This window comes from Balaenoptera acutorostrata, chromosome 21, assembly GCF_949987535.1.
Source record: "Balaenoptera acutorostrata chromosome 21, mBalAcu1.1, whole genome shotgun sequence".
Classification (NCBI taxonomy): domain Eukaryota; kingdom Metazoa; phylum Chordata; class Mammalia; order Artiodactyla; family Balaenopteridae; genus Balaenoptera; species Balaenoptera acutorostrata.
The window spans coordinates 34,623,816-34,646,946 of record NC_080084.1 but is presented as its reverse complement, the minus strand read 5'-3'; the positions used below and the strand labels follow the sequence as shown (position 1 = coordinate 34,646,946).

Genomic DNA, 23,131 nt, shown 5'->3' with positions numbered 1-23,131 from the left:
TAACTTACACACTAGCCAATTTGGTAAAGCAACTATAAATAAAACAGGCTACTTCAGAAATTATTTTAAAAATTATGTCTCAAAATTTTCTATCCTAAAAACTAAGTATGTATTTTACATTTTAATTGTGGTATTTAATTTCATTTCAATTGTGGTATTGATTCAAATTAAAAGATGAATGTAATTTTACCAAGAATAGTTAATTTGGGGAAAATTAATAATATTTTAATAGAAATTTAGCATATATAACATATATAAATATATATAATATATATTTATATATATATAGCAAGCCTAAAGGTTTTCTAATGCATATATTACATATGTGTATATATATATATATATATATTTATTTGTATAGATAGATAGATATAAAGCAAGGCTAAAGGTTTTCTAGTGCATCTGTTTCCAAATCCCTTAATCTGACAGGTAACCGATCTTGCATGCTTCTTTGACAGGCTTATGCAGGCAAAGATCTGGAGGAGCAGTTGCGGTCGGTGTCCAGTGTAGACGAACTCATGACTGTGCTCTACCCCGAATACTGGAAAATGTACAAGTGTCAGTTAAGGAAAGGTGGCTGGCAACACAGTAAAGAACAGGCCAACGCCAATACGAGAACAGAAGGGACTCTAAAATTTGCTGCAGCGCACTATAATGCAGAGATCTTAAAAAGTAAGTATGGGAAAGAAAATATATAATAAGCTTCATATATCAACCCAGTGAAAATTGTCTATCTTGTCCTGTAATTTCAGCATTTGTAATACCACTGAATACCTTTAGGGCCGAAAGTAAATAAAACAACAGAAAATAAGGAATTATTTTCAAAATACAGAATTTTATGATTTCACTGTGAGTGGTTAAGATGATTTCTTGAAAAATAAAGACGGAGGTGCATGCATATCAACACACTGTAATTTTTTTTTTATCTGAGGTGATGTCCCATCAGAAAAAATTTTAAAACATACAGATAAATTTTACACACTATACCAGTTTAATCACTTAAACATTCTGCATCATAAAAATAATTGCACATAAATTTTCTTTAGCTTTGGATATAGAAATTTTTAATTTCTAAATCATCCAAAATCACCTTATCAACTGCTACTTGTTTCTGTGTTGCTTCATAGGGAACTTGCTTGAGAGCTGGACTTTGGTAAAAGTCACAAAAGATTATGATGTTGCACAAAATGCCATAGCATAAATAGGTGGACACTTTTAAAACGTTAACTCCTTCCTGTTGTTGGATATTAACTGCTGTAAAGGTTTGAGATTGCAAATTATTTTGAGAACAAAAGCAAACAAGCAAAATGGTTTTATGGTTGAATAACCAGTAGTTTATATCTTTTTTTCCCCAAAACTTTATTTTAGGGGAAATAGGGGGAAAATAAACTAGAACATTTAAGAAGTACATCATTTTTAATGCAGTCTTTAAAGAGTCAGCAGTGTTATAGGTAAAGCACTGACTCATTGGGAACAGAATTCCAAGAGAGAGCATGAAAGGACTAGGAGATTTTGACTTTCCTGAAAAAGCTTAAGTTCAGGATGCATGTCCCAGTTGCTGGAAAATACCCTCTCATTTCAAGTACCTATCACCAGGACATTACCGAGGTTGCCAGATCGCCTGCCTGAAAATGAGTTTTGAATTGAATCCAAAACCAAAGCCGTCATCTCATTTACATCTCAGTTTAAAAAAGGAAAATTAAACACGTTGTTTATGTTTGCTCTGAGACGTCAAAAATGCTACGTATGATAGCAAATGAGCACGAGTCTCTCTCTGCGGGTTTTATAAACATCTGTATATTAAATGTGCATTTTCTTAAGTAAAGAAAACCAAACATAAGGGCCGTAGAATCAATATTCTATTGTCATTTTGAGAAAGCGTCTAGATGTTAGTTGGTTTTGTTTTCTTTTAGGGAATACCTTTAGCTGCTCTGTTAAAGATTATATCCTCTTCCAATTCACGGGGCGATGCAGGATCCCATCAACTATTCCTCCAAAGTTATGCATCGTACTTAACTCTTCACTCTGAAATCAAGCGTGAGTGGCCTCCACCTGCTGTGGGTGTCTCGGCCTTGGCCGCTTCTGTGCGACTCACGGCCTTCCCTGTGACCCGACAGGTATCGATACCGAGTGGAGGAAGACCCAGTGCGTGCCGCGGGAGGTGTGCGTGGATGTGGGGAAGGAGTTCGGGGCAGCGACGAACACCTTCTTCAAGCCTCCGTGCGTGTCCGTCTACAGATGCGGCGGCTGCTGCAACAGCGAGGGCCAGCGGTGCACGAACACCAGCGCCAGCTACCTCAGCAAGGCGGTAGGCCGGGCTCTGCGCGAGCCCTGCACCCGGGCGCCGTCCTCCCTGCGGCCTTCAGAGGGCCTCAGTCCCGCCCACAGTTGCTTGTCTGGTCCCTGGGGAACGAAGTTAACGTCCCGGTAGTTGGTGCTTTCCGTGGTAGACCATCACCGAAAGAGTAATTGATGCTTCGTGAACTCTCTTTACAGAGTGGCATCCGAGAAAGCCACGTTTTAAAGGTCAAATAGAAATGCTCACGCCAGTAGCGTATTCTGCAGAAAGTCATATTCATTTTAAAAAGATATTAAGATTTTAAAAAATGATGCTGTTTTTATATTCAGGCCAAACTCTATCAAAGGGATGGCGGCCTTCTGAGTCTCTTGAAAAAAACACGCCATCTTTTTCAAAATTAGAGAAAATAAACATGAGGGATTTTGGAATTAAAATAAATTTTTTGGAATACCTTTAATTGTATATATTTTAAAATAATTCAGTTCAGCAGTATGATATGTGTCCCAGACAATATTTTTTATTATTATGGTGATTGACTTAAATGAAGTATAAATTTGGTTGATTTTTTCAAGAGGTCCAGATATACCTGTTGGGTTTTCCAAAGAACAAAGGGCTGTACGTCTTTTAAAATTGGGATGACGTGGAACACACTCAAAAGATAGATTTTTGAAGAATCGTTTTATCAAGTAAAACAAAATGCATCTATTAAGAGCTCATTATCTATCATTTCAGAATTGCCTTATTGGATTTAGTTGGTGGATGAAATTTTATTTGTGAAGCGCTTATGTTGTACACATCTGAATGATGACCATTGTAGTGCTGGGACTTTGTTGCGGTTGTCGTTCACTTCTGGAAATTCCTGCTTTTTTACAGTTCATTTATTTACTTCGCAAAAATAAGTTACCAGTTGACAAGGTCCAAAGCTATTTTTCATGCCTGATTTCCTCCACAAATTCTTCTATGGTGCCTTGTTAATATAGAGAAAGTGTTTTAAAGTGCATCTTTTAAAAATGTCTCACGCTTTTTAGAGTCATATTAGTTAAAGATTACTTTCATATTGAAATTAAATAGTTCAAAATACATCTTCTTGAGATACAGATGCCCAATCTTTGGTATAAAGGTCCTCAGCCAGGACTTTTCTCCCCAACACCAGACTCACCCCAAACAACAACAGCACCATAAAAAACACCTGGTCTTCTAGATTTCCCTCTTTCATTGCTTGACTTCATCTCTATTTGGAGAGAAGGAAATCGTCGTTGACGTCTCCTTCTCTTGTCACAAATCCCAACTGTCACCGAATCAGATATTTTATCCCCTGAGTGTCTTGAATCCCCGTGCCTAGCACCATCACTGTCGGCCAAGATACTTCTGATGCTGTTTCCGACTTATGAAATAACATCCTCTCTGCTCTCCCTGCTCCCGCACGCCCCTCCTCCCCGCTTCCTAATCTATCCTCTAAACTGTTCCCAAGCATGAGATTTTTAAACACACAAGTCTGATGTTGTCAGTCTCCAGCTTAAAAGCCCTCCAGTGGTCGCTCATTGCGCCTAGAATAATATACCAAAATCTTTATCACAGCCCCTGCCTTCTTCTGCAGCATCCTCTAGCATAACTCTCCCTGGACCTAACTTTTTGTGCTTCCAATGCTCCATCTTCCTTCAGTTCCTGGGAACCCGTTTCCCCTTCTGCCCCAGAGCCTTTGCACACACCTCTGAGCCATCCTGGCCTTCTAGCCTCCTCCCCGCTGAGGTACCGGTTCCTCAGATCTCAACTCGGGCATCACGTGGCTCAAGGAAGTTCTGGGGGAGATTTTTCTGACCTCCTTGGTTACACTCAGTAATTCTTGTAAATGCTTTTTAGTTTCCAATACTTTTCTTTCATTTTTAAAATTCTTTTCTTTTTCTTTTTTAAATTTTTATCGGAGTAGAGTGGCTTTACAATGTTGTGTTAATTTCTGCTGTACAGCAAAGTGAATCGGCTATACGAATACATATATCCCCTCTTTCTTGGATTTCCTTCCCATTTAGGTCACCACAGAGCATTGAGTAGAGTTGCCTGTGCTATACAGTAGGTTCTCCTTAGTTATCTGTTTTATACATAGTAGTGTATATATGTCAATCCCAATCTCCCAGTTCATCCCCCCGCCCTTCCCCCCTTGGTATCCATAAGTCTGTTCTCTACATCTGTGTCTCTAGCCAATACTTTTCTTTCAAAGCAGTAACTATAGCTTATAATCATATCGTTTATAATTATATAGTCATTATTATTTGAGTAATGTTTATCACCTCCATAAAGGCAAAAAGAGGTCTGTTTCATGCACTGATCACCCAGCTGCCTACCACAGAGGTAGTGCACACCCCCTTAAAGGATCCCATGAAAACTGTGGACCCTCTCACCAGAAAAAAAAAACGAAAATATAGACACATAAACAGCATTTCCCGCTACAGTTTCAGGGAGTTCTCTGACCCTTAATCCTTAAGTGTTGAACCAAGCTTTAAAACAATTTCTTAATGATTAATAATAATAAAATAGTTGATTAACACACCTGTGTAATTTTTAAATGAACTGATTCTTTTACCAAACAAAAGTATATGCTACAAATTATAGCTCGACCTTTTAAAAATGTCTGTTTCTTTAACAAATGGAAGAGAAAATTCTCCCTTTTTTCCATTCATAGTTAATATGAGCAAAAGTCAACATTCTATTCCTCTTACTATCGGCTCACTAAATACATGTTTACTTTACACCTGTGCCAAATAGGAGTCCCTGAGGTAAAATCTGAACTTGGAAAACAGAGAATCAGTACATTGTTCGTAAGCAAAATGCATAACTTTAGTCTTCAATTAACCATTATGTAGTGGTTTTTCTGTGACCACTGCATACTTATCCTCTACATTGGTCTAATTAGGTCTCATATTCACCTAGCTGGTATCAGAGTGAAAGCATTTATGTAAGGACAAGTACGTATGTCCAACAGCATACAAACTGCTCGGTCAAGCGGGAGGCCTTAGAGAGGTTTAGACTTTAGAAATTCTGAGTCTTCAGGGCTAAAAAGAGCATTTAGTGCTAAGTTTAAGTGCTATGTATAGGTATAGAATTTGACCCAGTAGCCTCAGTACTTAAACATCAAGTATGATACCATTTTCCTATAAGAAAATTAAGTCTGCTTTAGATCATATGGAATCAGTTCTTGCTGTATTTAATCTTCTTTCACCTCCAAGCTTCACAGAATTTAGGATTACTTTTATAATACATTTATGATGTTGCTATGATTCATTTTACCTGCTTCCTCCCAATTATCTGATCATATGAAAAAAAAAATCGGGATTTGCCTATGCCATTTTTGAAGTCTGTCTGGTTTCTTGTTGGTTTATGTTTTCACATTTTGTTTGGATTTTTTCGGTAGACTTGATACTTGCGATAATCACAATTCTTATAAATTCTGATCTGCATAGCAGTGGCTTTAAAATGTGTAACAACGGAGTAGTTTTCATTTTAGCATTTCAAGTTTTTAAAGATGTGCAGAATTTTGGAGTTAAAAGTTTGAAGTCAGTTGGGAAGGAAGTCCTTAGTCTTCCGAGTTCCGCTCCGGACACCCTCCTCTGACTCTACACACCCTCTTTCCTCACTTTCTCTTTCTGCCCTTCCTGGTGATTACTCCCAAACCTTTATCTTCAGCCCAGACCTCTCTCGTGGTTTCCGCAAAACCGACTCAGCCTCGTGACTCGGCTTCCCCCAGACAGGTCACAGTCAGCCTGTGTCACGCTGGAGTTACGGCCTGTCTCCCACCTCCACCCACCCTCACAAATAAACAAAAAAGTCATGAATCTTTTTCTTTTTCCAGCGTTCTCTGTCTTAGTAAATGATGCCATTCTTTTCGTTGGTCCATCTGATTATTCCTGCTTTCACCAGAAGCCCAATCAATAATTCCTGTTAACTCTACCTTCCAAACGTCTCTAGAACCCATCCGTGTCTTCATTCTGCTGACTCCACTCTGATCTGGGCCGCATCCGTCAATCACCTGGAACATGACACGTGGACCAGCCCACTAACTGATGTCCTACCTCCTTCCTACTTCCCTCCAATCCCTTTGCTTCATTATAGCAGTGAGTTTTTTCTTTTCTAAATGAGAAGTCAGATGCTGCTCAAAACTCTCCTGTAACACTGCCTGTTGAGACTGAGCCAGCATGCAGCGAGGGTGTTGGTAAGCTGGTCTTTTCTCATTGGATTGCTCAGGCTAGCGTGTCTTCCGATCGGTTGATACCAACCTTCTAAGTTGTGAAATATTTTGAATGACACTCCTCTTTAGGCGTCTTCTTTGGGTTAAATCCTTTAACATGGTTTCCTGGGCCCTCCATGATCTGGCTGCTACTTAAATCTGCAGCTTCAATTGTCTCTGCTCTTTCCCGCAAAAGCTACTTTCCACAAATACCCAAATTCCTTTACTCTTTAAATTATGTCAAAATCTCTTACCTCCAAGTCGTTCCAGTACTGCATCCTGGGTTTGAAACACCTCCTGACACATCACCACCATGTCCCCACTTATCGAGCTGATTTCTACACATCCTCAGGCCTAGACCTAAACGTCGCCCTCACAGCATCCTGTCCTGTGCTCCGGTAGCACCCTGTACTACCCGTACAATATAGCATCACTACCTTATCTGTCTGTCAGATTATTTTATTCCCCAGGCTCTAAACCCCGTGAAAGCAAAGGCTGGGTTTGGTTATTACCGTGGGGCATAATAGCGCGGTAGTTGGCACGTAGTGAACACTGGGCACTAAATAAATACTCAAATAAAAGGGAACCGATTCGGAGTCAGAGGTAGAGTTTTGAATAGGCTGGTTTTGAAGCATCTGAGTGGTATTTAGGTGGAGATACCAGAGGAAGACTGGGCATATAATTCTAGAATTCTACAGCAGTGATTGGATCTTCAGCTATAGATTTGGGAGGAAACCTCATATTGATGAATGTGGTTTGAAGCCTTTATGTGGTTGTTACTGCTGAGAGAATTCTTGTATCAGGAGAGAGATCGGAAGCTAATACCCAGGGAAAGCCAATATTCAGTCGTTGGTATCCCGCCCATTTCTCCCTTTGATTTTGTAATATCATGCCCTTCTCCCACCCGAAGAATCCACTCAGATTTATTTTTTAAGGTAAAAGGGATAATTTGAATTTAAATTCAATTAAGCAAATATGGTGAAGCACCTACTAAGTAGTGTTTATCAAGGAGGTTTACAAACCAAGGAGAACAAGACATGAAACACCTGATGGCACTGTTTTCATTTGTCTTTGACCTTTTTACTAATTTTGCAGCTTGTAAAAGCTGGCACTCAGGTAACACTCTTTCCTGAGTTTATCTGTTTTTTTATATTTTCAATATAGTATAAATGGGAGCATGTGATGATTGCTTTCAAACATAAAAGGAAGTTTCTTGCCGATATTTTCTGAAGGGGAAAAACAAAGTGTTTTGTTACAGGAATTCCAGACACATCTTTTGGCAACAAGTCACCAGTTAGAATCACATAAACTGTAAGGACAATGTACCTTAAGTAATGTAAAACCCAAGTTTTTAGTAGAAACTTCATAGAAAACTTTTATGGGGTTCCATGAAGGACAGGTTATCAGCATGTGTGAGGAAGCCAGCCGTGAGTTGAAAAGTAAAACCACATGCACTGAGCATTCCAGAGTGAGCTAATCCATAACAACTGCTCCGAAGTCCTTCCCAACTAATATCTAAGTGACTTTGAAAAGTTACACAGATCGGATGTCTTCTTGACCTCTTTCCTAAACATATGCTTTAAGTGTATTTTCTCATGAGAAATTGTATGTTTGAGACACATAACCAAAAAGTAGAAAGTGGATTTTGCAGAACGTAAATTATTTGATGGCCAAAGTAGGAGCAGAAGAAAGTCATCTGCTTTTGAGCCAAACATATGGATAAAAAGTTATTTAAATGTTGGTATTGTTGTTGAATAGTGTCACTGAAGATAGGAATGAAACAATAACTGCCAAATCTATGGGCTTTCCTTGGACATCTTGGAGTTAGAACTGGAGAAACTGTATGTGTTCATTAGTATCAACTGAAGAAGCAGCTCAGTCTGGGCCCTAAACCTCCTTTCCTCATTCTAACGTACATGAACCACATTATTTAAAATTCTGTGCTGCCGTCTTAGAAATAGCTATTCTATGTTTGTGTTATTTTATAAAGAAATAATATGACATATAGACTAGCAAAAGCATGCCAGATTATATTGGAGTTCAAGTGTTTCTTAAAATTGTCTTTTACTGCAAAATTCATTTAAACCTAAGTAAGTAAAATGTGCAACTCTGGAATGAAACTTAGAAGTATTACTTTGCACTGCCGACAGGCATAGTTCTTCCATTAATTAAAACAGAACACTAGCAGTCTGAAGGATTACTTTATTACATTCATATGTATTTAACAAGTGGAATGCGATTTGTTCTGAATTTTTAGCTAAGTAATATTTGGCAAGCACAGTTGTTGGAAATCAGGTTTTATCCAGATGTGGGAAAAGAACTCTATACCAATACCAGTTATCAGAAGTTAATGCATCTGTTAAACAAACCACTTTTTTCCAACTTAATGTACTGATCATGTCCACAAGTTTTATTCAATATTTCTAAAACTCCTGAATTGGGGTTTTTATTTTAATTGTAGCACTGTATGTACATTTTATTTATAAAAACATGTAAAATGAATTCAATACCAGATGTAAATCTGTTAAGACCTGCTGTCTTCCCAGACCCAATTTAAGTTCCATAGACCCTTGATAGCTGGCCATGTGGTTAATATAGTCAGTGGAAAGGTTAAAATAAATCCTCAATTTTCATCTTTTCCCATGTTTAGGGATTATTTCTTTAAATGTTGTGCAGTTTTTCTGTCTGACTTTGCAGTTATTAGCCATGCTCTCCAGGGGCTACAGATGTGTCTACACTTAATTAACAGACTCAGGGTTGGAATATTTAAATTACATACGGTAGTGAAATATTATTCTCTGAATAATTGAAATTGGTCATATTTTGAGATAAAAAGATGTTGTAAGGGAAGGCACTTTTTGTGTCATATTTTTATCCACTCAAACATTCTCTAGAATTTGGTGCTAAACTGTAATCCAGGATCTTCTCAAAAAGGAAGTTCTACACCTTTTTCTTGCATAGCCTGCAAGAGAAGTAGAAATAGGAATTGTTGCTTTACAACTGTTGCTATGCTGGTGTAAACAACCTATTGTTTCAAAATGTGGCTTTATTTGAAGTCCATTCTTGTTGGTGGGAATGGACTGTTAAATATTCTTATTAAAGAATTCCAGTAGATAGCAAATGGGGACCTGTCTGTTGGAAATGTTTGTCATTTCCTCTTGTTTATTACAGTTTTACTGAATACACAATCAAAAATTATTTTCAGTTTCCATCTTTGTTTAAATGCCGTCTTTATGTAAATTCTTTTGATCTTCTCCAAAACCAGCAACTCTTTTAATAGGCATACGCTGATAGTATAGCATCAGTCTCCATAGTGAATTTTATTATTATTTAGATGCTTAATTATTTACAAGCTAATACCATCTATTGTTCAAGAACAATTCACTTTATGGTATAAAACTATTTTAGGAAAATCATCATGTTCAAAATATCAAGTTATAATTATCATCACCCATTAGTATTTACTAGGTGCACATATATACACAGAATTATTAGCTAAAGCTGAACGTAGTACATAACTTTTGCACTCTATGAGTTTAAATTTAAAATAGAAAGTACTATTGTGCACACATTAAAGAACAAAACAATCTGACAAGAGTATAAGGATTTTTACTGCATTAAAATATAAAGAATCTATTTATTGTTTCAAAGACTGATGTGTTTGGATAGACCTTAACTCTTTTGAGAGAAAATTATAGTCACTGTGTTGGTTTCGGTCTTTATATAAATGACAAGCACAGATTTCATAAGGGGGTTAAACTGCAGGTTCTTGCTTACCAACAGCATTTGTGGTAAACTATTTGCTGTGTTTAAAATTCTAACCTAGTATCATCATACATACACAGAGATTTTTTTTTCCTAATTCGCTCTCATTGTTAGTTTCGCTTAACTAAAACTAGGGACAAGAGTCATTGATTGATGACTGTTATCTTCAGATGACTGTTGACTTGAGATGACTGATGACTTATAGGTTCTCAATAAATAGTTATTGAAAACTGAACAAAGAAAGATTTTAAATAAGTTAAAGAATTGTAATTCCTCTAATGAAGATTCAGCTCAGTTTTAAAGAAGAGGAAGAAGAATCATCCAAACAACACTGCCATGAAATCACCACCATTATTATCCCTATTTTATAAATCATGAAACAGCAGCTAAGAGAAGTTAGATACTTTTTCCAGATCACAGAAGTAGCACAGATGCAGGACTCTAATTAATGTCTATCTCTTTTTAAGACTAAGAAGTTGGTTATTCTTTTATCTCTAGTAGAAAAGGGAAGTTGCCAGTTATTTGAAAAGTTTATTTATTTAGGGAAACATGTGAGTTTATCATGTGATTCTAATTATTAATATTTTTCAGCTCAAAAAATGTTTACATTTTCTGAGCACATACTATCTAATTAGGAAAAAGGGCTATAGACATTCTTAGTAACATAGGGATTAAATAGAGCAATATAAAATTCACAAATTGGTCTGTAAAAAAGAAAATGGAATTTATTATACTTATTAAAAAGGAGTAGAAACTGTATTTAATCATTTTAAATGAAAGAAAAAGTCAATACTCACATTTAAAGCTAGTGCAGAAAGGAGGTGGGAAATGAGAGCGGCTCCTTTAATGTGTGACAGCAGCTGGCATTGGCACAATTGCGTCTTACTGTCCACACATACAGCACAGCTCAGTAGATGTTTCTAATTCTTCTGAAGTCAACAGATGAATAAAAATCTTTTTCCCTTTAATATTGGTCAAAAGCATCTTTCTCTGGACCCTTAAATTTTTTCCACACTGACACAGTCAATTAGAAAGTTAAGGAAACTGCCTGAAAACCTCAGGTCAAAATTTGGAGGTGGAAGGTGTGTTTCAAAGAGAAGAAAAGGGTTTTGACTTTAATTTTCAGCCCGTTTCTTCCTTTTGATCAAATTAACTGAATTGAGCTGGCCAATTGCCTACTTGGACTCAGACAAGAGACATTTCTATGACATCAATAACTAAATATTTATTTTCCTTAATTAGAAATAATTTTTCTCTCAAACTGCACCACAGTTTTAATGCCTATGAAAAATCTTCAACTTACAGGAAGAAACCAGTTCTCTGAACAGTGATTTGTTTTTTCAGTGCCTCTTTACCTGTCCCTTTACCCTTTTAGTCAGTGTATTCACCAACACAAATCCCTCCCACCCTTTGAAAGTAGAGCGCCAGGCTTATTTTACCAGGAAGATGCGTCTTAATGTGCGTTTTACTGATCTCCGTCTCCCTAGAACATTCTTCGAAGCCCTAGTTCCTGAATACACACCTGGTGCTTTGGGGCAGGTCCTGACTGTGGACATTCTCCACCCAGGAATGGCCGAAATCTGTCCACGATCACTGATAACACTGACTGTGGTCTCTCTCCCCTTTGGAAACCATGCAAGGGTGGAACCCGGCATGGCAGCAGTCACTGAAAGTAGGAGGGATGCGGCTGAGGTCTGGGGGTGGGAAAGCATCGTTCACTCTTCTGCAGTAGCTGTTATCTCACAGTGCCTTATCCCTCGCTACCAGGCCCTGTTCTGCCTTGTGTCACTTGAGACGATGCCAGATCTTGCAGTGGTTATTACACGCATTCTGTAAGCAGAAACGCCCTCGTGGCCTGACCCATCTCATCCCTTTCTCTCCAGTCACATGAGGCCACCCTTCTTGCTTCTTCATTCCCACCTGCTCCTGCCCTTCGGCCCCTGCCCTGCTGCAGCCCTCAGAGTCGCTCTGGTACCCAGTTTTCTCCACTCAGTCCTTATCGCACTTGAAGACCTTTGACCCTGTGACCACACGCACCTTCTTGAAGCTCTCCTCTCTTTCTTTTGCTTCCCTTGGCTTAACAGTTCCCCTCCTGGTTCTCCATGTCGGGTCAGACTTTCTCCCAAACATATTTACTGGTTCATGTGCCTTTTTTCACCCCTTATATGTTCCTGTTGCCCAGGTTTCTAGTATTAGGCGTGTTCTGTTTTCATTCAGAATGATCTCACCAAGTAATCTCATCAATGCCCAAGACTTTAATTCCAACTTTAATACCGCTGGCCTTTAAGGGGCTCTCCTAAGGTCTAAGTACATATATCTAATTGCCAGTTAAACATAAATTCTTAGGTTTTTCTGAGCTGACCTGTACATCTTTCTATCATTTCCACTATGACAGAGTTTAATTAAGTAATTTATAAATATATAAATATGGAAATTAAATAAGCAATTCTAAACCACTTTATATTTCTTCTATAATGCTGGTTCTTAATGTAGGGTGGAGAGATGTCATAAGAAGTAGAAAAACTGTAGCATATATAGATAATACAGAATTCTCTCTCTTAAAATAGTTATACATAGTGCAAAAGATTTCTGCCAGTGTGACATTTTACCTAATAAAAGGCTTTCGTCCAAACTGCATAAACAAATGTCTTTTTAGAGAAGAAACTGGTCAAAATAATAATACTGGGATACATTGAGGCCGTATGTTGAGATTACCTACATAGAATAGAAAATATTCTGGAAAGCATCTAGAATCTTGAGAATATATGCAAATAATAATAACTCACATCTACACAGCAATCAAAATACATATCACAATCATATACATTAGCTTACTTAATTTTTAAAACAGTCCCATGAATTAATGGGTCAAATGTTACCCTGAATTTACTGGTTGTTAAAGAAATATACAGCTTCGAGAAGTTAAATGACCTTTCCAAGTTCACATAACTTATAAGTGGGGTTGCTAATAAAGGTGCCCTGTCTGGATGTGAGTCTGTGCCCATTCCTCCTAAGGCACTTATGCTAAGAAAGTAGCTGAAATTTTACGTGAATATATAAGAAGTACATTTCAAGTGAAGAAAATGTGCATTTATAATTTAGATATTTCTATATTTCATTCTTCAAAATTCATTTCAATGAATCTCCCTGTAGGCAAGGGAGCAAGAATGGGCAACTAATTCTATGCCCTAAATATCTGCAATGATCTTCAACTGTTGGCATGAAATTACAGCAAAGGGTGGAATCGCAAGGCTCTGGGGTGTGTTGTCTTTTTTAGCACTACACAAATGTCTGTAAAGGTACCAAACAACACACGGTTTAACTACAATTAAATTACTATGAACTGATCTTATCAAGCAGGTAATGGTCAGGATTTCACTTTCACCATTATTTCTGATCATAATTTAGATTTTAAGAATCTTTGGAATTTAAATCCTCTTAGTTTTGCTTAATTACTAATTTATTTGTATATTCAACTTAAAACATTGTTTTTGCGGAAGGAAGAGGAAAAGCTGAAGTTCTCCACTAATAAGGCATTCAGAATGAGGTTTTAAATGAAATGTTAAGACTCTAATCCACCGTCATGTATAATGTCCTACCCTATTTTACACTTATATTTGCATAATGCCTTCGTCAAAATAGCAGAAACGCTCCTTTACTAATGAATGTATTTATTTTTCTTTTAAACATAATAAATTCATAAGATATCTCAGATAAATGTAAAACTACTTTGAGGTTGAAGTTTAATTTGGAATGTAAGTCAGTTTTACATCTATGTATTTTATGTCTGTGTATTCAGTTTACATAAAATAGGACTTAACCAAACACTTCTAGGTTGTGTGACCAATAGCTTTGCTCTTACATCACAAAGATATTTATATCAGTGCCATGTTTTTAAACCCCTGGAATAATCTAGGACTCTGAAACAATCCTTTTTTCCTTGAACATGTTGGTCTGTCACATCTCTGCTCTGTAATCATTAGTTGGTTATCAAAATTCTAATATGCTTTATAATAGTGAAATGAGATAAGCATATAGACTGTTTACTATTCTGATAAAGGATACTTATTAGACGCAAAACAGTTTTTACATTGTAATCATAAAAAACTTCAGCATCCTGCATACATTATGCAGCACTACCTAATCATGAAGAGTTAATCTCACTCTTTTTGGACTCCAACATGTACCATAAAAATGCTTTATAGCATCTATATAATTTTTCTTCTCTTGTCCCTTCTTTGTAGTTGTTTGAAATTACAGTGCCTCTCTCTCAAGGCCCCAAACCAGTAACAATCAGTTTTGCCAATCACACTTCCTGCCGATGCATGTCTAAGCTGGATGTTTACAGACAAGTCCATTCAATTATTAGACGTTCCCTGCCAGCAACACTACCACAGTGAGTATGAATTAAATCTATTTTTTCTTCATCCTCTACTAATATAAAATTATTTCCAAGTAAACACAGTTGATTGAAAGAATTTTTGTGAAATTTGCGATAATATACCTCCGCATCACATAAAAAGAAGACAAATTTAAAAGTGCACCGTGAACATAAAATTAAACTGAAAGAATTGAAATTGAAAGAATTTTTGTGAAATTTGCGATAATATACCTCCGCATCACATAAAAAGAAGACAAATTTAAAAGTGCACCGTGAACATAAAATTAAACTGAAACAAGAAAACCCATGTTATAGACAAAATAGCTTACAATATAAAAGAAGTATTTCTGTGGAATGACACACATGCCACCAACATTCAACATTCGTGAAATCAGGTGTGCAAATTCATAGATGATGCTAAAACTAAAAATATTTGAGCCTAAGATTTTTGGTCCAAAACAAAAAGTAAATATAAATACATTATTTTCCATCTATTAGCATTCAGTTGCCTCTCTTCAGTCTCCATTAGTTTTTCTCTATATATCGATTCATATTTTTTATTTCAGCAAGGATTGAATACTGAAATTTTGATTAATACTTGAAATAATTTTTCTTAATATTACTTCAAATTAACAAAGTAACATTTGTTATTCAAATTTTTTTCGCATCCTATTTTTTAGTTTGGTATATGGCAACATATGCTTCATTAGATCTTATAAAGGGCCTGGATAGAGCATCACATATTGACCATATATGAACAGTTTATAATGAATCATTATGCATTGCCATCTGAGACCTAGGAACTTTTTGCCCCCAAATTAGGATGCAGCTCTTTGTTCTTTAGGATAGCCAGGGAATGTGGAATGGGCGTGTAAATAAACCTTAGATAATTCCAACATTTGTAACAAAAGTATAAATAAATTGATGGCTAAACGTATACATTTACCAAAAACCTTTTTAGAAACCTTTCATTTTAGTGGACTTGACAATAAAAATGATGGGCTAATAGGAGTTTTCCCTGTTGGATCTCTTTGTGCTGCTTTACTTAGTGTGACAGATAGGAGGCGTTACCTTTCCAGGGACACCGTAGGAAAAACTCAAGGATAGCCTAATTTGACTGACAGAAAGAAAAAATCTTACAGGCATCTGTGAATAAATTCATACTGATGCAAGTGGAGACAACGGCCCCCTGAAGTAGTAGGTGCGATTTTATTCACGCAGCCCTGGGAGTTCTATTCACCTGTGTCCCTTGGCAACTCATCCATTCTAAGCACTTCAGTTGTTATCTCTGTATTGATGGTTTCCAGAATTATAGTTCAAGATCTGACCATATTGATGACTTATAATATTTTATTAAGTCCCTTTTATATAGCTGTGTTTATTATTATATTAGATGTAATAGGTACAAAATCAAAGATAATAAGTCCGTTTATTTACCTCTACATTATTCACAGTAATGGCCTTCCATATTCTCTGAGGCCTTGAAATCACGCAGTTGTCGTTAATTCCTTCTTTTCTTTTCCTTATATCACACCCGAAAGCTATTGATCATTTTGGGGGGAGGGGAGATATCTGCTCCAGCCTAAACTTATCATTTCACTTCCGTCACTGCCATCCTGATCCGCTTCTTTCTGCATGGATTTCTGATTTAATGCAGTGGTTTCAATACTAGCTTTCTTGTGTCAAATGTGTCTCCACCTCCTGTCTAATGTCACAAGTAAGCTTTAAAAGGCATCATTTCATTCATCTGACCAGAAACTGTCAGTGACTTTCAACTTCTCAAAGAATTGGGCACCGATTTTCCACCTCTGTCTTCTGGTGTCAGCCTTCCTTTCTTGTTTTGCTTCTCATTCTTCACCAAGTCTGTGTTTCACAAAGTCTGGTTCCCTAAATACCACGCTTATTTCCTGCTCTGTAACTGTTTCTATTCTGACCTGGCTTAAAATAAATTTACTTTCTTTTCTGCCTTTCCAAAGCCGTATCCATTTCTCAGAGTTCAGGTAAAGGTCTTTCTGCTGCATTTGTCTTGTCCAAATACCACAGTCACCTTTGCTTCGTGAATTCCCATAGCAATGACTATATTTACTTTATCCTTGCATGGGTTTTTTAGGGGTCTGTAACTGTTGCATGTGAACCTAGATCATGAGATTATTTCAAGTAGGCTTATGCCTTCTGTCATGTCCAGCTAATAACACTTACAAATAATTGAGCTGTTAACTACTTTCAGGCCCTAACACACATTGTCTCATTTAACACCGACAAAAGCATCTGTGAAGTTGGTGGTAGTTAGCCTTATTTTACAGATGAAGCTGGTAATCACGCTCCAAACTTGGGAGCTAAACAAGTATACTACACTCATCAACAAATGCTTCTTAAATAAAGTAACTTATTTATCTGTATATATCTCATAGCATTTGTGTATTTTACTCATACTTTCATCATTACTTATTCTTCTAACTACTATACTGTATGCTGTTGGAGGTCAAGAAGAGACAAATGTTGAGCAAAGAGAGCTTGGGTCTTAGTAAGCAGAGCTGAGTTAGGCCTGCCATTAATTAGCGTTTTAACATTGGGTATTTCGTGTCTCTGAACCTCAGTTTGCTTATGTGTAAACTGTAAAGATGTAAAGAGGATTGAAGGAAATACTGAATGCTTCTGCACTGACTATGGTGTCCAGCATCTAAGAGATAGTCATTAAAGGGCAGATTTATTATTATCGTTAAGATCCATGTTGGATTCATTTCCTTGTCTCTTGTGTTTTTCAGTGTATTTCACTGTGTTCAATAAGAAATGTATTTTATATTCCAAGCCAGTGGGCACATAACTATGTGTATATGTAATATCCATCTATGTATGTGTGTAATATTTATAATATATATATAATTTTAAAGTAGATAACTATATATAACTTTACATGTAGTTATACAGCCACATATAGCTATAAAAATAAAACAAAGTATTATTTTAAAATAATACTTTAGAGTAGTGCTATTCAACCTTTTTTTTTTTTTCCATTATCACCCCCTAAGGATCCTTTTATAGGCATTTTTTCCTAATCACCTCCCCCATGAAATCTGAATACCACAGACACATTTATATCTCTTTATATACCTTAAGTATATCTGGGCTTCATACATTTAAAAGGAAGTAGAAAGCTTACTTTTTCATTCAGTGTAGGATTAAAAAGGACAAAATAAAAATGTTATAATGAAAAGTTAAATAAAAATGTAAAAGCTATCAATATTGAACATAACTATTTGCTGAGAAACTTTTAATTTATTTACTTATAAAAATGGTAATATGTCAAATTACATATGGAAATTAGCAATTGATACAAACTAACAATACAAATATAATAATTTTTAAAACATTCAAAATAATCATGTTCCGGCGAAAGTAAAATAATTTAAAAAAATAATTTAAAAAATTTTTAAGAGAAATTAACTTTAACTTCGGCTTCATTTGAGAAAACAATGTTTAACCTATGTAGCTACTAGATATTCATTTAGAGGGTATCAACAATTTTTCTTCTCAGCATATGACATACTAATGTTTTGATTAACATTAAGCTCAAACATTATTTGAGCTTAAATACACACAATATGATCGATAACTTCCCACCTAGGTATTTATCCAAGAGAAATATAAACATATTTCCACACCATAACTTGTAGACAAATGTTCATATAAGCTTTTTAGCCTGTAACTGGGAACAAACCAACATCCATCAAAGGTGAATGAATAAACAAATTGCAGTATATCCATACAGTGGAATATTACTGAGCAGTCTAAAAAGAATGAACTGTTAATACACACAACAACATGAATGGATCTCAAAAATGTTAAGCTGAGTGAAAGAAGCTGGATTAAAAAGAATGCATACTGTATGATTCAATTTACATGAAACCCTAGAAAAGACAAAGATAATCTAGACTCAGAGAAAGCAATCAGTAGTTGCCTAAAGATGCATGGGGTGGGGATTGACTGGGATTGAGCAAAGGGAACTTTTTGTGGGTGATGGAAATGTTCTGTATTTTGATGATGGTGAGCGTCACACAGGTGCACAAATTTGTAAAAAGGCAGTGAATTTAAAATAGCATTTTGGGACTTCCCTGGTGGTCCAGTGGGTAAGACTCTGCACTCCCAATGCAGGGGTCCTGGGTTCGATCCCTGGTCAGGGAACTAGATCCCGCATGCTGCAATTAAGAAGTCTGCATGCTGCAACTAAGACCCAGCGCAGCCTAAATAAATAAATATTTTTTACAAAACAAACTTTAAAAAATAGGAGCATTTTCTTATATGCAAATTATTCCTCAGTAAAATTGATTTTTGAAATGCCAAGAGAAAAAGACCCCTTTCATTAACTATAATTTTGAAATTAGTTGAGGTTCAAAATGGTAGATGTCTTAAAATCTTTATGGTGACACTTTAAGTCAAGATTATAATGATTCCTTCAGGGGGGAGGGCTTCCCAGCATTCCTTTCTATGGAGATGAAATCCTGCTCAGATGCAGCAATGCCCCATTTCTGCTCCAGCCCTGCTCTCACCCACCACTGCTGTCAGGAGGAAGGCAAGTCATGTCTTTTCCAGATGCTTGGCGTTATGTTTACATTATTATGAGGTTAAATAAGTAGCAGATCATTCGTTTTACGTTATTTAAGAACAAATATAACTAAGAATCATTCACAAAATGAGTCATTCATAAAATAATTCTTGAGTCTCTAAAAAGGACAAAGAATGTGTCTAGGGACTGTGAGAGAGGACGAAGATGAGTTTGGCTGCCCCTAACCTCTGAGCATTCATAGTCAAGGGACAACGTGCGTTATATTGATATTATTATTGTTATTATTTATTTTCCTAAATATTACTGTGCACCAAGCCACCCGTGGTCTCATGCTCATAACTAGTGCTGCCAGGTGGTGGCCTTGATGACAGACACCACGGAGCACAGAGTGTGCTCGCTGGAGGTGCTTCCTGGTTGGAAAATTCATCCTCTGCTCACTAGCCCTTTTGAGCTTTGCTAAGTTCTATAAACTTTTTGTGGCACTTTTTCATCTTTAAAACAAAAAAATAAAATGTTACATATAACATAATACAGTGTAAGATTTATAACCTAATCCTCACAATCTATTCAATAACAGGATACTATATTACATATTAATCTAAGATTATGATACCATAATAGAATAACGATGATGATGGTGATGACATCTAACTCACGAGGGTGTAATGATGTTTATTATCAGTATTCATGTTGCATATTAGCCCAGTGCCTCACACACAGTAAGCATTCAATAAACATTGGCTGCTATTTTTACTAACATTTTACAAAGGAGAAAATTGAGTCTTAGAACTGTAATTAGCATATACAAAGCTAAAAACTAAAAAAAAAAAAAAAAAGTGTCAGAAGGAGATAAAAAGTCAAGTGTTCCTTTTTCTTGACCCTATGGTTTCCCCCAATAGCATATAGCATTTCTAGTATTTTCAAAACAAAATTCAAGTCTCAATAGCAGCAGCGCCAAAAACTATCATAAATTCAGAGGTAGAGGAGAGTATCTCTAACAGAAATGGTCAGTTATCATATCCATATTGATGTCCTCATAGATTATTCTCTTTTTTCCAATTATTTCCTCTTATATTTTCCTTCAGATTAAATTCCATGAATTTTTATGGCCCCGTTAATGATGGAGACTCTCTTTTTATGGAGGGAACCATTTATGATTAAGAAGCGATGTCCAGGATTTTTCTACTTGGTGTTTATTCATTCATGAGTATTTATGTTGAGTCTTCTATGTGCATAGCACTGTGCTAGGGAACGTAGGATTTTTATAAATGGATTACGTAATTTCTTAACTAAAGCAACTTATATACCAGAGTACAAATATACACAAATATATCTAATATAATAAGTGTATAATACACTATGCTCTGCTTCATTCAACCATTCAACAAACAGTTATTATGTGCCCTCTAGATACTACTGTTGTGCTAGGCTATAGAGATAGATAGATAGGATTGCTATTCCAGAAGAAATCCCATAAGTGAGTCAGACATGTAACCTTAGGACTGGAATTGGTGTGACAGAGGAGGTCACGCTGGATGCATGACTGCAGTGGAGTGTGTGATGGAGAGGATCTACGGAAGTCCAGAGAGGTCAGCAGAAGTGCAAACGCCATTCCAAGGATGGACTTCTCTCTTTCCCTTCCAGTCGCTCAGCAACCACTAAAAGATACATGTAGGACATGATATTTACATTTTATGTGATAGAAAGAACAGCCTGGTGGCAATGTAGTACGTGAATTAGAGAAGCAAAACAGGAGTTGGAAAAAGTGGAGAGGAAACTTCTGAAATAATCCAAGAGAGAAATAATGAGAGTGGGTACCAAGGCAGTGGAAGTGGGGATGGAAAGACATTTGAAATATAAGAAAGTATATGACTTGGCAACTGCGTGTGTGGGATGACAAAGAGGGAGAAGTTGCAGATGAAACTGCGTGTATGATATTCAAAAAGACGGGGAACACCTGTTCACAGGAAGAACGGGTTTGAAAAGGAGAATTTAGTATTTATATGTGTACTTTGAGTTTTTGCAGCATCTCTGGGAAATCAGAGTGAAACATTCAGCAGGCAGTGGCTCTGGAGCTGGGGAGACACTGGGGTGGGGGACATGCTCATTGGGTAGCTGCCGGCATGTAACTGGCACTTAGAGCAATTGGAAGAAATTAAACCAGCCAAGGAAAATATAGGACATAAGCAGGGAAGAGGAACAGCAGATGACACCATGGGGAATATGAATGTTTAGGAAACTTGAGAAATCACAGACTAGCAGGAGACTGAGAGAGACCAATCAGAAAACTTAGGCATAAAAACTGGGAGAGAAATATATTACCAAATCCAAAAGATATTGCAAAAGCCAACAAGAGTTGAAGGAAAGGAGTGGTGAGAGATCAAATATCAGAAAAAGCTTAAGAATGGTTAGGACTGACTCCAGGACCTGAAGGACGTGATACAGAGATAACATATGCATTTATTAATGACCTACTATGTGCTAGGCGTACAGAGAGAGGGTGAGAAAGAAAGAGGGTAAGCAAGAGAGTGAGAGAGAAAGTCTCAATTACGCATGAGAAACTGAATCAGAGGGATCAAGTAACTTTCCCCAATGTCACACAACTAAAAATGTAGGAAAGCAGAGATTCAAACTAAATTAGGAGCCAGTTCATCCCTTTGGGGGTGCAGTCATTATTGCATTTTTAACTTCTTGAAGTTAAAAACAATAACTTCAAGCATACAGTAAAGGACAAAAAAATGACATATCTTTCTGCCCCAATTCAAACTTTAACAAATATTTTGTCATATTCACTTAAGATACAACCCAAAGCCCCAATCACCGTTCTTCATCCTTGATTCCCAGAAGTAACCACTACGCAGAAATTGTACTATTCTCATTCGTGCTTTGCTATTTTTATAGCAGGTGCATGTATTAACATACCACAAGAGATTATAGGGTACACCTTTGTGTGTTTAAATTTTTGTGTTAAAATTGGGCCATTAGTTTTTGTCTCAACAGTATGTTTTATAGATGTAATCATATTGATTTCTGTGGGCCTAGTTTGTTCATTAAACAGTTGCATAGTATTCCATTGGATGGATAGATCTTTTTTTCATGATTATTCTATGACATTATACTATAGGGAAGGCAATATTCAAGCATTAGGAAAAGAATAAAATCAAAGGAGAGAGATGTCACATTTGAGAGACAAGTGCCTTGAAGTTAATTTTACCCAGTGGTAAATTTATTGGTTAGTTAATTGGTTATCATTAACAACGTTCCTAAAGTTATCCTAAAGAAAATAACACGTTCTGGGGAGAATGAATAGACTCGAATAATTTAACTGGGTTTAAATCTGTAGAAGCAGTAGAAGGTAAACTACAAAGGCAGTGCTGAGACTATGCTTCTGGAGCTTTGAGCACCAGCCTGTGGTGTTCTGCCTCTGTACAGGCATTGGGGAAGCATAGGGAGTTTTGTGAGAAGAGAAATGACAAGACGTTGCTCCCCATGGCCAAGGCACCTTGAGTTGTTTTAATGGTTAATAAAGATAGAGGATATGTATTATTTCAGCCTGATAAAGAAGCTGTATCAGTCTTTGGGGGAGAGTCATGTTATGGTGAGAAAGACAAAGGAAGGGTGAGGAAAGGTGCAAAAATTGACAAATCTAAAAAAAAAAAAAAAAATTGACAAATCTAGCCTGAAGGCTAATTTGTGAGTTTGTTTACTGCCTTTATTTCTTTTACAAAAGTGTTAACATTGTTTACTAAGATACCCAATAAAGCATACCTGCTTCTAAGAAGTTAGTTATTCAGGTTTATTAGGGAAACTTCATTCTTGTGACAGTTCATCTCTTCAACAAACAGAGTAGATTTACAGCCACGAAAACCTTTGATTTAGAATCTGAGTGTCTTTGGACTGTTC

At 36.5% G+C, this 23,131-nt stretch overlaps 1 protein-coding gene across 1 annotated transcript in view; it reads left to right on the top strand.

Moving 5' to 3' along the window:
- VEGFC (vascular endothelial growth factor C) overlaps positions 1 to 23,131 on the top strand; it is a 97,759-nt gene that overhangs the window by 63,201 nt on the left and 11,427 nt on the right. The window contains exons 2-4 of the mRNA XM_057537252.1: positions 459 to 672; positions 2,118 to 2,308; positions 14,528 to 14,679. Of these exons, the coding sequence (XP_057393235.1) occupies positions 459 to 672; positions 2,118 to 2,308; positions 14,528 to 14,679 (557 nt within the window). The remainder of the gene's footprint in view (positions 1 to 458; positions 673 to 2,117; positions 2,309 to 14,527; positions 14,680 to 23,131) is intronic.